The sequence below is a fragment of the Lates calcarifer genome, linkage group LG20, assembly GCF_001640805.2.
Source record: "Lates calcarifer isolate ASB-BC8 linkage group LG20, TLL_Latcal_v3, whole genome shotgun sequence".
Classification (NCBI taxonomy): Eukaryota; Metazoa; Chordata; class Actinopteri; family Centropomidae; genus Lates; species Lates calcarifer.
In genome coordinates, this window is record NC_066852.1 from 22,341,136 (window position 1) to 22,356,904 (window position 15,769).

A 15,769-nucleotide genomic window follows, 5' to 3' on the forward strand; every position below is an offset into this window, starting at 1 on the left:
TTAGGATTGGTGTCTTGTTTTGCACAAATTGTAAAGTTTTCAGAGACAAATGTATCATCAGGGGTATACAGTTTATGAGAAGTTCAACAGTGAATAAATGTAATCACAACATGCTCTCTTTGGTGTGTTTGGCTGCATTACAAACACTTGTACAATAACACATACCTATCATGATCCTCTGTAATGAAGCAATAAACTGGCACTAAACAAACCTTTAGGGAGTTTCCTCTCCATCCTGTTTCATTATACTGTACGTATCACATTACTCGGGCAGTGGAAAATCAATATCAGTGCAACTAAAATCTCTGTGCTACCCTGTTCACTGTTATTTCCCTACACTCAGTACTGCTACTGTTGAAGCTATTTGATGAAACTGTGGATATTTTTATGTAAACAGAGCAGGAATTTGGATGTGACACCTGGATAACACCTGTAATCTGGAAAGCTGATGTTTTTTAAAGCTTGATGTCTCTCATTTGGCTGATGCTGTTGTTCTCAGGTAAGATGTTCTTTTTGGCTCAGAGAAATGATCAGACAATTGTGCTTCCTCCACAATATGAAGTATTCATTTGTAAGTCAGAAATTACCTGCAGGGTTTTTTTGTGTAATTTTTCATCCAATTAAGTTGTTGTGGAGTTTTCAAATATTTAACAACAATATTTGCTTTTCTGCACCACCACCACTGCTTTCTTGTTCATTTTAGTTACGCCAGGACAGTGAGCTACTCTCTTACAGATTCTGTATCAGTGGTGTGGCAGTCTAATTTCAAACAATAATATCAAATTTTACACGACTGGTAAAAAGCAGTCATTTTGCCATCATAATAGAGGAAATACATTCACATTATTGTATAAAAAGCTGTAGTAATTGTAAAACTATATTTATTTTTCCTTACACATTCCTCACAGTTTGATATTAAAACATAATTCTCCTGAGATCTGGCAGCCTGAAAATGTGACACATTCAGCATTTACCATCATTATGGACTGTACTGCATTGAACTCTGCAACTGATAAAGGCATCATGCATCCCTCAAAATTTTAGCAGGGCTGGACAGACGCAGGTATGAGTAGCCTTAGCTACTGCCCCATGCCACATCCTCACATCCCTCACCCACCATCTCTCCAACTTTCTAAACATTATGTACGAACTGTGTTGCCTTCAACTACCCCATTAGGTATAGTGGCCATGGCATAGTGGACATGACATCACCTCTTCAGTCCTGTAATACCACAAATCCCTGATTATCTGTGTGTAATTTGTTGTGATTCCAAAACTTTGAATTTACAATATTTGTTTCTATAAATATGCACCATGTTAGTACAATATCAACTGATATCAACAATAAAGACATGTAGTTCCCCGGCATGTATCAACAAACAGATTTGCAATTAATCAAATTACCACAAACTAATTGGCCTCCTGATGATCTGGGGCCCCAGGCTCAGTTGCTCACTTTTCCCTGTTGGTAATTTAGCTTTGCTTTTTAGTTCATCTGTCTGAATGTGTGCCAGAGAAGCCAAAGAGGTCAGCTCTGAACCAGCTGACCAGGACCCTCCTGAGGAAATATGACTGTGGCGTTCGGCCTGTTTACAACTGGACCAGTGCTACCACTGTCTCCGTAGACCTCATACTGCAGTCTGTCCTTGATGTGGTACATACACTTGTATATATATACTTGTATGATGGTTTTGTTAGTGCTGTGTCGAAGGTTAACATGTTCTTATTGCACTACACAACTTTTACTGTACTGGGAATAAGACTGATTCAATTCAACTCAGACTGCTTAAGTAGCCTTACAATACTATAAAATACTATTATTGAAAACTATTTTTAAGATATTCTCTTTTTCCTAGGATGGAAAGACACAGAGCATTACTATAAGTATTTGGTACAGACAGGTATGTGGCCTCTCATTTCCCTTAGTGTTTCCCTTTTTAATGGTTGTAAATCTAAAGGAAAATAATCATTTATCTCCTCTATAAAATCCATATCTTTATAATTAAAATAGTCCTGGTTATCTGCCTCCTCAGGAGTTGAATTTTATTGTGTGGCTGCCTCATATAATCTATACTGTCAGCTAATCTATACTGTAACAACTTATGCAACTTATCAATTCAAAAGTTTCTTTACAATGTGCAGCAAGTCTTGTGGATATAACTCTCACTTCATAGTTTATATAAATATTTGTTTTTATTTAATAGCCTTAAAATTAATTTTAAAAAAAATCAATTTATATAAAGATATTTTAATATTTTACTACACATGTCCTCTGCTGTTTTCAGATCTGGACTGATGAGTTCCTGGTTTGGGACCCAGAGGAGTATGATGGCATCAATGAGATCTCACTGTCATCTGATGCCATCTGGATACCTGATGTTATCGTCAGTGAATTGTAAGAAATTGCTGCTCACTGTGATTCAAGTCTCTACAAGTTGAAAAATAACTAATAACTAACAAACAAGAAATAACTGGAAACCAGGGACGATCAAAAACAGGCAAAAACATCAGACTGGTCCTTTAACACGGCTGAATGTTGGATAAATATAATCAAAAATTAATCAAATTTGAACTGTGCTTAAATCAACCGTGATGAACATGTGATCAGCAATGGAGCATCAAAAGGCTTCTACAGTTATGTAAGGAGGTCAACTGGACATAAAATTGAGCCTGACAGGTCACATATTCTGCCCTGTTTTCCATGTCTCACCTTACCCTCCTCTCTCCTTCGTGTGTGTTCTCAGCGTGGACGGGGGGAAGTCCCCGCCAATCCCTTATGTTTACGTCAACTCCTCTGGCTCGGTGAAGAACTACCGGCCCATGCAGGTGGTGCTGGCCTGCAGCCTGGAGATGTACGCATTTCCATTTGACAAGCAGAACTGCAGCCTCACCTTCCGCAGCTGGCTTCACTCAGGTCTGTGACAGAAAGCACAGTAAATTCAGCTTACCCATGTTTACAAGCAAACTGACAATATGATCTGGGTTGGAATCATCCAAACCTTGTGGGAGCTTGACAAAATAACTCAAGGTCGACTAGATTCTCTCAGAGCTTTCAATTGTTTTCATCATCCAGTGGAGTTTGGTTGGCTGTCATGAAGTTGGCTCAGGATTAAGATTTAAGACTAGGAGTCACACTGCTAAATTAACAGGGACCACCAGAAGCAAGTAAGGGAGCCAGAGTTTCAGTGCAAGAAAAGCTGACGCATCTGGATGAAATTCAAGCACACACAAACTCTGACTGTGAGACAAAAGCGACGAACATAATTTACTGCCTTCCTTTATTGTTTTTTCACCTTTCATCTCCTTTTATCCTTCGATATCTCTCCCTCTGCAGTGAAGGAAATAGACCTGGCTCTGTGGAGGAGTGCAGAGGCCATAGCTAATGATAAGAGGGAGTTTATGAATGACGGAGAATGGGAGCTGCTGTCCATTCCTTCACGCTACTGGCAAATCCACCAAGACAACACTGACTACGCACACATCCAGTTCAATGTACGTGAGTTATTGTCTCAGTTATGTATATTTGCTACTGCAGATTATTTAAATAAAGTGCTATTAAACAGTCTAATCATGTGATGGTGTAACAGCTCTCCAACAAGCCATTCCCACTGAGTGAGCGAGTAACTGCACTGTGATGGGCATGACTGTTTATCGATGGTGAGCTTTAAACTGTAGCCCTCTGTGGGTTAGCCCCCCCCCTCTCGACCCACCCCACGCCACACTGTGTGGTAGAATTGTAAAGTATAAAGCAATTGGCCACGACCTCCATTGATCGGGCTAGTGAGCTAAAGCCAAGAGATGAGGCCAAGGCTGTTTCTGGCAAGTAAAGAGACAGATAGAGAGGGAGGCTGATAGACAGGGGAGGGTGAGCAACCATAATGAGACTGTCTCAGTGGCTGCCTGATCAATGGACTTCTTGTTAGTGGTAAGGAAAATGGCTCCATAGCCCACTGCAGGTGGAGAGAAGGGAGGGTTGCTATTTATTCAGCTCAAAGAGCAAAGGCTTTTTGGTGGGTTTTTGTTACACTGCAGTCACTATGTCACTATGGATAGGCACATCATACATATACATATGCATATATATATACATATATTACATAAGACTTCAGCACTCCCAATGAGATGACATTTTTTATTCCCAGTGGTGCTCACCACTGGTCAGTCTGTAAACAGAAATGCTCATTGTTGTTTGTTGAAGTATAACACTGAACACATCTCTGTAAGCCTTTTTAACAGCAGACTTTTGACTTGTCATGGTCAGAAAAACACTGAATAACAACGGCTCCATTCTAATCAAATGACTCAGTAAGCCATGACAACGTGACAGTGAACCAGCATGGGCAATAACAGGACCAAGAAACTAGAGCAGCTAAATGGAATTCAGGCTTTATAAACTCTATTATTTACACCTGTGCTTTTCCTACTGTGACATGTCAAAATGTCTTTCAAGAAAATCTTATCCTCAGAAAACCTCAGAAATTAGTGTTTTTCATGGTGTCCATCAGATCTCAGCTCTCTCTCCTTATCTCTCTTCCAGGTGTTGATCCGCCGGCGCCCCCTGCTGTATGTGGTGGGTCTCCTCATCCCCAGTATCTTCCTCATGTTGGTGGATGTGATCAGCTTTTATCTGCCTCTGAACAGCGGTGTACGCATCGCCTTTAAGATCAGCATACTGCTGGGCTACACTGTCTTCAGAGTCAACATGACAGATGAACTGCCCGCTACTGCTGTCAGAACTCCTCTTATAGGTGGGGTATTTAATGATTTTTATTCTTTAGATGTTTGTTGTCGTTATCATTATATCTTCTTCACTTTATTTGAGATCTTCTTCAGTTTTGTTGTCATTGCATTTTTCTCCGTCACCTTTATTTTGTGTACATGCACAACATTAAACTCAATTTATCCTTTATCCTGTTGTTTATTGTGTTGTTGTTTCACCCAGAGAGAGAACTGTTCTCACATAACAAATCTCAAACTGCATCGTCAACTCAACTCCAATGATAATGCCAAACCTCAACTCCGATACCCAGAATTCCTGTAGAATGACATCAGTAAAATGTGCAGAGCGTGCTTTGGTTTAGCAGCCCTGCCTGATTCGTCTGTCTGATATGATTCAGAGAATGGAAGAAGCAAAATAACTGGGACCTTTTGCAAGAGGCAGGTTTACTGAGTGGTCTGAATAACTTTACTGAGGAAAAATATGTAAAATCTAGAAAAAAGATGTTTGATTAATGTTCTTAAAGGATATATATCCAGACTTCAACATTTTTTCTTTTGCATGTAGACCTCGACCACAAAGTTACAACTATAGTAAACCATGACAGAAAGTACATCTGACAATGAGACACAATTTACTAGGAGCTTTAGGCGTTGGTTGAATGTTCCTATGAGTAATCCATGTTATCAGTAACGGCTTATTTTGATTATTGGCCATAAATGAGCCACTATGTAAAGAGCCAGTGTTAGGAGCTTTTCTGCTTTTTTTTCCATTCAGGTGTGTTCTTTGTGGTGTGCATGGCCTTGCTGATGCTCAGCCTGATCAAATCTATATTGGTGGTGAAGCTGCTCCACCACAGTGAAAAGGAGGTCAGGCAAATGTCAGTGTCTGCCTGCCTGCTGGACAAGTACGGCTCAGCTGGTCACGGCTTCAACGAGAGCGCTTTAACCTCCATCAAAACCCTCGACCACATCAACCCGTCTGGAGGTAAACTATAAGCTCAAAGACTGAGATTTTCTGAATGTCCTGCTGACAGGGAATATCAGACTACATTCTTACTTTTTGCTTTGTCAAAATCAAAGGTCTCTTTGCAAAGAACAGGTGCTACCTGAAGTCAAGGTGACAGAATGTTGGATAAAAAGAAGCCAAGGCAGTTCTCAGCTTTGTGAGAGAGTTTAAGCTCTAATGATGCACTGTGCCAGTGTTAAGAAACTCTGCCTTTTTTTTGAAAGGTCTCAGACATATTGATACATTTTCACAATCCTACCAATTGGTTATGGTTGCTCACATTTATCTAGAGAAAGTACATAAATCTATTTTAATTGCTCACATTTTAAACCAGATTTGTTTATCTTCTCGTAGATTATGAGCTTGAGCCCTCACTGGAGGGGGATCTGCTGTCCCTGAATGAGATCCAGGATGCTCCTTCTGGGCTAGAGTGGCTCCTCCAGGAGCTGGTTTCCCTCCGCTTGGCCTTATCCCAGGAAGACAATGAGTCCTCAGCTCAGGCCGACTGGCTAGCTCTCTGCTCAAAGCTCGACTGCTTCCTGTTCCGCCTCTACCTGTTGGTACTGGTCCTGTATGCCAGTACTCTGCTGCTGCTCTGGGCCAGCTGGAGCTTTGCCTGACCACATGCTCAGAGACTTATTGATTTTTGAATACTGTACAGTACGTCTTGCTTTACAGTGATTCTGGATGTAGAACTTTAAAAGCCTTAATGTGTTACAATGCACAGGGTGAAATGCAGAATACCCACTGCAGACAGAACTGTGTGTATTTAAAATATACTTCAAAAAGTGGTCAGATTTAATATTCCTTGAATAAAGGTTTGTAAGAATTGAATAAAATACACTTTATATTGTATATTGGTGTTGTTCACCAAACAAATAACTCTGGATTCTGCTGCTTCACTCTTGAAATTTTAGGTGATTTCTAAACCTAAAATAAATTCCATGTTATCTGAATCTAGAACTATCCTTAAAATATTCTGTTTGCATTTTCTCCCCAGGTATTGCACTGCCACTGTATAGTAAACATCATAGTTTCACAGAGACATTATTGTATTGGGGTCTGTTATCATGTTTTCCCCGACAGTGGAGATTTACTCAAAGATACTGTATAATAAAGCAGCTCTCTGGAGAAAACACCTCAGTGCCAGTCTGATGTTATAATATTGTATTCATACTTTAATCTCCGTCCCGCTGCCACAAAATAGATCAATACAACCCATTCAGAGCTCAGCTGCTGTGTCTCTATTCCCTGTTGGCTTCCTAACAGTCGTGATAAGAATATCAAAAGTACGTCATAGAAAACTTACCGGTGGAAAGATCCATATTAATGCAATTTTCACAGCATCTGCAAGCCTCTTCTTCCAGTGGATCCGGTTACATGATGTTATGCAACAGAGCTGTGGAGAAATGTTTAGTCAGTGCATTGTTACTGTCTCTATGAAGTACCCAGTAATTGTATGCTCAGCTCAAGCTTTGTGTTTGTGTGATTGGCATCTGAAGATGATTGTAGTCATTCTCTGAGCTGCATAAGATTGTGTTGTGAAGATAATACATGACCAAAGTGAAAATAAAAATCTCACTAAGAACCTGGCCTTTTTATTTCTGAGGTATGAGGATATTTGAGAGAAAGCTGTCAGCTGTTCATTATTCTTGCATTGTGGGAAGCAGATTTACAGCTGAGAAAGGTGACAATCAAATACATCTGCAGCAAACTTCAATCAACATGAATGAAACAACAAATTACTTGTTGTTTTGAGTGTTTGATGTCACATGGCTTTAAAACTGTTTGGGACATAATTGGACAGTGAAAAGAGGACTAGCTTTCTAGACTAGATTAGTTAACATGGTAAGGCATGGTAAGACCAGGTATACTTGTCTTCTGATGGGTGCATTTCAGGTGTTCTATCAGACTTAACAGGAGTGGAAACTATTGCCATTACCTCAAATGAAAATGCAAGCATTAAGTTTTAGCTAGATGTACCCAACAGCTTGCATGACAGCAGTCTAATACAAAAATCCCGCAATAAATCCTGCCCTCATGAAGGTTATAATGTTGAGAGGTGTTGATTACGCTCTATGATCATTTTGGAGGATGTAGTGTGTGATGCTGTTGAGCGGCACTGCATTAGACAGGGAGGTGTTTATGCGGTTTAGCCTACCTTCATTGATTTAATGGGGTGAACACCGCGATATTCTCCACAATCTGCTCTAAATCCAACTTCTGTGCTAGTTCATTTTCTGTCCTCTCTGTGATTCTCCAGGTTTTCAGACATTGAGCTGAATGAGCTGTGCAGTCACAACAGGGCTCATCAAAAACACACGGAAGACGGTCCACATTTTAATGATGGTAGAAGTGAACGTAGACAACAGAGACCATCAGTATTTTAGCATTTAGCGTTTAGCCGGACCCAGCATGCACCTGTTGGCCACGAAACACGGCAGGTGTGTTTGATTTAGGACACCTGCCGTGGTAGCCGGGTGGTGCATTAAATCAACAGCTTTTGTTTATACTGCGAGGTAAAATACGTGAGTTAAAAATACTTAAATAAGTTTTACCGTTTTTGAAAATATTGAAAAAACCACAACTGTACACACACAAAAAAAAACTCACAATTTTTTTTTTTAATTTTTAAATTTAGATGGTACGTCGCCATTTTGGGAGTGAAAATGCAATTTACATCTACATTAAATGTCTTGATAACTATATGATGGTTATACTTAGGGAGTACACTGAGAATTACACTGTACTGAAAGTATATAGACGCTTTGATATTGATGCTGTCCTGTGAAAATCTTCCATCTCCATGATGTCAGCTTTTCAAAATCTTGTGGAGAGCCTTCCCAGAAGAGTGAAGGCTAGTGGGTAGTGCCATACTGATGCTGATTGTTTGGGAAATGCATGTTCAGCTGTCACATAAAGGTTGAATGTTCAGGTGTCAACATACTTTGGCCATGTTGTGTATTTGTCAGAGCTTTTGACATATCTATGTATTGTTATACCCATGCAAACTTATTTAGCAAATGAAATTGTGAGTTTGATTAAATTACTTGATTCAAATAACAGCAGCACTGAACTTCCATAATTTGGATCTCTTCTGAATCTCTGCATAAAGAAAAGTGAAATTAGGTAACCATGGCCACTGCAGGTTTCAGGGGTTAAAGGATGTTAAATACTGAGACTTTGCTATCTGTAAGTGAGTTGACTCTTGCCTAACAGCCTCTTAACTGATAATCACTGTAACATACTGGCCTGGTGCTGGTGTATTTCCTAATTAAATAATCACTCAGACATGATACATGATCCGGTCACAGCTTGTATTTCTACAGTCTTTCAGTTCCATTTATCTCTGTGAGCTGTTGCTTTATTGAACAGGGAGGAGTGGCGTCAGAGCAGATGGATACACCCTTATGAGCTGAGTGACACTAACAAGGTTTTGATAGTGGATGTGGGTGAATTGATGGATATAGTGGATGGCTATGGAGTATAACGGTGTCAGGTGCCCCGAGGCCTTTCATCAGAGCAGCAGGCAGATTTCCACAGCAGGGGAAGAAAACACAGGTGAACTGGCAGCATGAGACTCTCATCAGCCTGGACAGCACTTGTTTTACTTCTGATTCAAGGAGCATCAAGAGCATGCACAGGTACAGCAACTTCTGTTTTACACTCTATTATAAGCTTTCAAATATTCAGCTGTCAACCTAAGTATAAGGCCTGACAGTTCCTTTCACTTATTTTCAGGCAAACATTTTTTCGTAGATGTTGGAGATTATTTATTATTTTGTCTGTGTAATACATTGTTAGTCATAAGGACTGACATGATTTCATCTCTTCAGTTAATGGTTGACCAGACAGTATCATTTTAGTCAACTTGGGAAATTCTTTTAGATATTGAATACAATGTAATAACACAAATAATGTGTTCTGAGAGTGCTCTTTTTCAGAGTTACAGACACAAAGATACAAAGCTAAGAGTATAGATTTTGACATTTTTGCTTGATCTGGATTGTATAGAGATAAAAGCACACATACAGACAAAACTTTTGAAATTAACTCATTAAATAAAATGGCATATGATGAATATAATCTTGCTTGAAAGCGAGTAACATTTTATAATAACTTGCATCATGGAAATTTCAAAATCTAAGTCAACATACTGTAGCACATTGCATTTATTAAAGTAATGTTGCTTGATACACCTAGAAACTGTTAGCTTTATTAAATATATTTAATCTGAAGAAGATAAGTTATCAACACATTTCATTTCAAAATAAACTATATGTATTTAATTTGAAAATAAATTGTCACTTTATTTTAATCTGATTTCACTTCCATTGCTGTTGAATTTTGACAAGCAATAGAATTAATTTGATATTTATTTAATTATCCATATTTAAGAAACATTTAGAAAACATTCAGAAGCCAATTTGTGAAATCTTATTAAAACAGAGATTTTAATTGTATTAATTTTAGTGGGATTTCTCTAAATGACGTGTGTTCCATAAGTTTAGTTGTAGTTCATTTACACATGTGCCCAATCATAAATAAATCTATTTGAATATGTTTAACAGCTTTTAATTGACTAACTGACTTGAAATTTTCAGTTAAGAAACTGGGCACCAGCACAGGGAGATTTGCCAACGCCACCTTAGTGCGCCTGTCAGAGTTTTTGAGTGCGGGGTATAAGAAAGGCGTGAGACCGGTGAAGGACTGGAGGACATCCACTATAGTGGCCATAGACCTCATGGTTTACTCTATTCTCAATGTGGTGAGTCCACACATCCAGACTGTCAAAGAAATCTGCTCCTTTAATTATTGTTGTACATACCGTGTGTCATCCATGTAATTATCTGCATGACACAGACACCGAGGCTTTACAGGATGATGTTTGGTTAGTAACACTTAATTTTACATTACATTAATATAATAAAATGGACAGAATAATCTGCTATAGAGCCCTTCAGCAGAAATTAACAGCTGTTTTTTTAGAGCCTGTCTTCATATGCTGGAAAACTACCTGGCCATTATAATTTCTGTGAATTTATTTTTCTTGTATTCCACAACAGGATGAGAAAAACCAGGTTTTGACAACATATGTGTGGTACAGACAGGTAAGACAAATGGCTTTCCAAAAATGATAACATGTGCTGTTAGTTGTCCCATAGACACTATAGCTCAAACATAGCAACTTTGGTTTACTGCATTAAATCCAGTCTCAGTTATTTCAAACACTGATTAGTGCCTTTTAGTACATTTTTCACACTGCAGTGAAAAATGTAAATTTCTATATTGTTTACGTGGTGTTTGACTTCTTCTGTTTTTGAATATTTCAGTCATGGACAGATGAATTCCTGGTCTGGAACCCAGAAGACTTTGATGAAGTCAAACAAGTTTCTATACCCACCGCTAATGTGTGGGTGCCTGACATCCTCATTAATGAGTTGTAAGAACTCCTGCTGTCTTTACCATTATTTTTACTCCTCTGTTATTCTACCAGCACTGGTTCCAGCCTTTCTGTGATTCTTAACAAAACTGCTGTCATTTCTGTCTGTAACCTGCAGTGTGGATGTGGGGAAGTCTCCAGACATTCCTTATGTCTATGTGACACATGATGGACTGGTGCGCAACTATAAACCCATCCAGGTTGTCACAGCCTGTACCCTCAACATCTACAACTTCCCCTTTGATGTGCAGAAATGTAGCCTGACCTTCCAGAGCTGGCTTCATACCAGTAAGACAGTCTTCACTCACTGAACTTTGTCTTGTTGTTTAAAACCTGCAAGTTCTCCAGAATTTTGATAAACACTACCATCAGGATATAAACTGGATTTTCATTATCAATCTGAGTTTTCATTCAAGCCACAAAATAAAACTCAAAAATCAGGTGTACCTAACCAAACCACGACTGTTTTATAATCTTAACTGCATGTTTATTATTGTAACTATGAAAACAAAGGTCCTGTGCACCTGCTGCTGTATGGGCACTATTTCAGGAGATGCTCCTTTGGGATGTAACCAGGGATAGAGGCGAACAACCTAAACGGTGATTCAGGCTTGTTGAGGTTTTTTTTTTTTGCATTCGGGTGTTATTTTGGCCACCATTCTTATCAGTACCAGGAACACTGTACTCACTAAGTTAATTGCTAAAATCAGGCAACATCAGCACATCTCTAAAAAGAAGTGTGCTACTTTTGAAGTAGTTTTGTTAAAGTGCTGAAAAATATCCACTGGCACTGGAAAAATAACATCCAACTCTCTCTTCGACTCTCCTCATCAAGACTTAAGTAGGACAATTGTTCTGTTCTGTGCATCAATGACCTCTCTCCTGCTGTGACATGTGCTTGAAGAGCAGAGTGTTAGGTAAAGGGTAACTTGTTGCCATGACCATCTCACGCTGTTCCCAACATTGTGTTCGATCTGTAGTTGATGACATTAACATCACCCTGATGCGAAGGCCCGAGGAGCTCAGGGAGGACAAGAGTGTCTTCATGAACCAAGGAGAGTGGGAGCTGCTCCATATACTCTCCAACTACAAGATATTCAGTGTTGACAATGATGACTATTATGCTGAGATGAAGTTCCATGTGAGTATATAAAATGATGAGAAAGATTTCAAGGTACATTCTGATCTATCTGAATGTGGAAACTTGTGATAAACAGATCTGTTTGTTTATGGCTGAAACCAACAAGATAGATAGTGGTAGTTAGCAACAGACTTGTTTAACCATGTCCTGCCTTTTGATTTGATTTAAAACTACATTTCCCAGGTGGTGATCCGGCGGCGGCCATTGTTCTACACTGTGAACCTGCTCCTGCCCAGTATCTTCTTGATGGTGATGGACATTGTTGGTTTCTATCTGCCACCAGACAGTGGAGAGAGGGTTTCCTTCAAGATCACTTTGTTGCTAGGCTACTCTGTCTTCCTTATCATTGTATCTGACACCCTGCCTGCCACTGCCATAGGAACCCCGTTGATAGGTGACTGGGATGTCTGTCATTTGCCCACATCAAGTTTTTCAGAAGTGAAATTATGTTGTACTATCCTACTGCTATTAACTTTTAAAGGAGATCATTGTCAAACAGCTTATTTCATCTTACCTGCCCTGTAGGTGTGTACTTTGTGGTCTGCATGGCCCTCCTGGTGATCAGTCTAACAGAAACCGTGCTGATTGTGCGTCTGGTCCACAAGCAGGACCTCCAGCCTCCTGTACCCCACTGGGTAAAGTACCTGGTGCTGGAAAGAGCCCCAGTCCTCTTCTGCATCCACAAGAAGCACCGCCTCTGCTCTAGACTATCATCCCAGGCCTCCGACCTGGAACACTACAAGGACAACAACTATGGCACTGGTAAGGCACAGGTGAAAGCATGTACAGTAGTGTTATTCATTCTTGTGCCATTCAGGTTTTTAATCAAATCAAAATATCAAGATATCTTGCTCTTGGTGGTTGTGCTGGATGGACAGACTGACCAACAAAACCATTTCTAGGTAGGATTTGTGTAAAACTGTGCCAAAAAGGTAGAGAGATAATATAATTTTTCTGGCTTCAATCTGGCTTTGGTAAGAGATTAATTTAACAAAATTTAAAAAATGCTTGACCTTTGCTTTAACCTTTAGACCACCACAAAACATTCTACTCAAAAGAAACAACAAAATTTCAAAAGAAAATCCTCGTCTCTCCCTGCAGCCCGGTGCACCCTCCACCACACCTGTGAGATAGGTCGAAGGCTCAGCCAGCACGACAGAGAAGGCGGGCTGCTTGGACTTGGCCTGCCCCCCTCCAGGGACCCGACACCTCCTGTCATGGACAACATCCTGCATGAGGTGACAGCGATACGCCACTTCCTGGAGAAGAGGGACAGATGCCGGGAAGTTGCCAAGGAATGGCTGCAGGTCGGCTACGTGCTGGACGTGCTGCTCTTCAGAGTCTACTTAGTGGCCATGGTGGCCTATAGCATCACACTGGGCACACTGTGGTCTGTGTGGCAGGTTGCCTGAGCCTTACAGCTGCACTAATGTGGACACAAGCTCAGCAGGTAGAGCGTGGAATTCAAAAGGCCAGACTTAGTAGCTCTATGCCATGTGTAGCTCAGTGGATACAGGAAGGCGCTCGTAAAGTAATGGAACAGGGAAATGGTTCCTGTAATTGCAGCATATGTAGCTACTGTACACTGAAAGGTCAAATGACCAGTTGGGTTTGCCACTATATCCCTACAAACATTATCATTGTTATCACCACTTAGGTTTGATCAGAGAGTTTTAGTGTCATGATGAAAATGCAATCTGAGATACTTTTCAGGGCCAGCTCAAAGCAACCCAATAGACATACAGCCTCACCCACTTATAAATGTAATGTTATTGTTCTTATTCATAAAGGAAAACAACAACAAAAGCCTTGATCCAGTTGTGTTTAGATGAATATGTTCTTAGGGGAAAAGTTTTTGGGATAAAATTAGCCAGTTAAAAAAATAAATAAATAAATACTACCACAATGTTCATCTGTTTGAATACAATAATATCTGTCTGTAAAAACCTACATTGGTCAAACCATAACAAGCTGTTGTAATAATGGTGAAACCTGAAGAAAGAAAATGTGGGCACATTCAGCTGTGATGATACAGTAAAGAAGACATGTTGGTGACCAGTAGGATATGTGTTAGCTGCAGAGTTTTGATCATGCTGTTACTGTGATTTAAATATTTAAAATATGTATTAACTAAACATGAATTAGTAAATAAGGAATTTATATCAGTGAGGTAATGACTGCATATAATGACCTGTTTTGCACTACATGTAAATTAAAGAAAAGATTGGAATATATGTCCCCTTGTGTTGAATGTCTGTAAATAAAATGGTGGAAATTTGCAGAACTTTAAACCATATAATGTTTAATGTGTCACCTCATGATAAAATCTGTCTAAGTGAAATGTTGAATATAACGGTTGTAACTCACAGCTCGGATAACAGTGTTTCAACAAGTTTCTGTATAAAGCAACATTGGGCTGTAAAGTTTTTAGTTTCATACATTAATATACCTAATATTTATATATAATGGAACTGTGTAGTTGTTTCAACAGAAGATAAAATACAATTATCCGTAATGAAAGAAACAGAGCTGCATATAGTATCATATTTCAATAAATGTAACAATGTTTCATCATAACCAGTTAACAATGCCTGTGTTTAGCAACTAAATAAAGCGTTTACCATCTTCACTTTGTTATTTTCTTTGCAAATCCATGTGGGCTTTAAATAGAGGAATCAGATTATGACCCTACCTTCTGCATGCCTCAGCAGAAATCCAGATTCATCAGACAAGTCTATGTTTTTCTGGTCTTCAGCTGTCCAGTTATGGTGAGCCTGTGTCCACTGCAGCCTCAGATTTCTGTTCTTGGCTGACAGGAGTTGAGCAAAATGTGACCTTCTGCTGTTGTAGCCCACCCACCTCCAGGTGTGATGCATTGTACACTCTGAGATGCTTTTCTGCTCACCACAGTTGTTAAGAGTGATTATCTGAGTTGCTGTAACCTTCCTGTCACCTCCAACCACACCATTCTCCCATGACCTTTCTCATCAACAGGCGTTTCCATCCACAAAACACGGAATGTTTTTTCTGAGTGAATTCTAGACTGTGTTGTGTGTCCCAGGAGAAATACTTAAACCAGCCTGTCTGTCACCAACAATTATGCTGCACTCAAAGTCAGATCACATTTTTCCCTCATTCTGATGTTTGACGTGAACATTAACTGAAGCTCTTGGTCTGTATCTCCATGATTTTGTGCATTGCACTGCTGCCACATGATTGGCTGATTGGCTATTTGCATGAATAAGCAGGTGTAGCCTACAGGTGTTCCTAATGAGGTGTTGGGTGAGTCAAAGTGCCTCGCTGCTCATTCATTGTGTTAATTCATGCAGTTCACCACAGCAGCCAGAGGATGGCACCATGTACAACCACATCAGTTTTCCTTCAGCAGTGTAGACTGGGTCTTTATACTATTAGTTGCCTTTAATGCTGCTAGTTGGTTTTCTTATTGTATTCCTCCCAA

At 39.6% G+C, this 15,769-nt stretch overlaps 2 protein-coding genes across 2 annotated transcripts; both read left to right on the forward strand.

Moving 5' to 3' along the window:
- Positions 1-465: 465 nt before the first annotated feature.
- On the forward strand, positions 466-7,276 carry htr3b (5-hydroxytryptamine (serotonin) receptor 3B). The gene is made up of 10 exons (XM_051078785.1): positions 466-499; positions 1,515-1,654; positions 1,857-1,901; positions 2,286-2,395; positions 2,745-2,914; positions 3,335-3,492; positions 4,538-4,748; positions 5,495-5,704; positions 5,800-5,836; positions 6,060-7,276. Exons 1-10 carry the CDS (start codon positions 466-468, stop codon positions 6,343-6,345), a joined length of 1,401 nt encoding a protein of 466 aa, XP_050934742.1. The 3' UTR covers positions 6,346-7,276.
- Positions 7,277-9,299: 2,023 nt separating this feature from the next.
- Positions 9,300-14,917, forward strand: htr3a (5-hydroxytryptamine (serotonin) receptor 3A). The gene is made up of 9 exons (XM_018689266.2): positions 9,300-9,369; positions 10,330-10,493; positions 10,792-10,836; positions 11,059-11,168; positions 11,287-11,456; positions 12,149-12,309; positions 12,493-12,703; positions 12,835-13,071; positions 13,411-14,917. Exons 1-9 carry the CDS (start codon positions 9,300-9,302, stop codon positions 13,719-13,721), a joined length of 1,479 nt encoding a protein of 492 aa, XP_018544782.1. The 3' UTR covers positions 13,722-14,917.
- Positions 14,918-15,769: the final 852 nt, after the last annotated feature.

What these genes read in the sequence shown, in the direction of transcription:
- htr3b (XM_051078785.1), top strand. Translation starts at nt 466, where the DNA reads ATGTCTCTCATTTGGCTGATGCTGTTGTTCTCAG. An exon ending in GATGTTATCGTCAGTGAATT is followed by an intron (nt 2,396 to 2,744) that starts GTAAGAAATTGC and finishes GTGTGTTCTCAG; the next exon opens with CGTGGACGGGGGGAAGTCCC. An exon ending in TGTCAGAACTCCTCTTATAG is followed by an intron (nt 4,749 to 5,494) that starts GTGGGGTATTTA and finishes TTTTCCATTCAG; the next exon opens with GTGTGTTCTTTGTGGTGTGC.
- htr3a (XM_018689266.2), top strand. Translation starts at nt 9,300, where the DNA reads ATGAGACTCTCATCAGCCTGGACAGCACTTGTTTTACTTCTGATTCAA. An exon ending in CATATGTGTGGTACAGACAG is followed by an intron (nt 10,837 to 11,058) that starts GTAAGACAAATG and finishes TGAATATTTCAG; the next exon opens with TCATGGACAGATGAATTCCT. An exon ending in GACATCCTCATTAATGAGTT is followed by an intron (nt 11,169 to 11,286) that starts GTAAGAACTCCT and finishes TGTAACCTGCAG; the next exon opens with TGTGGATGTGGGGAAGTCTC.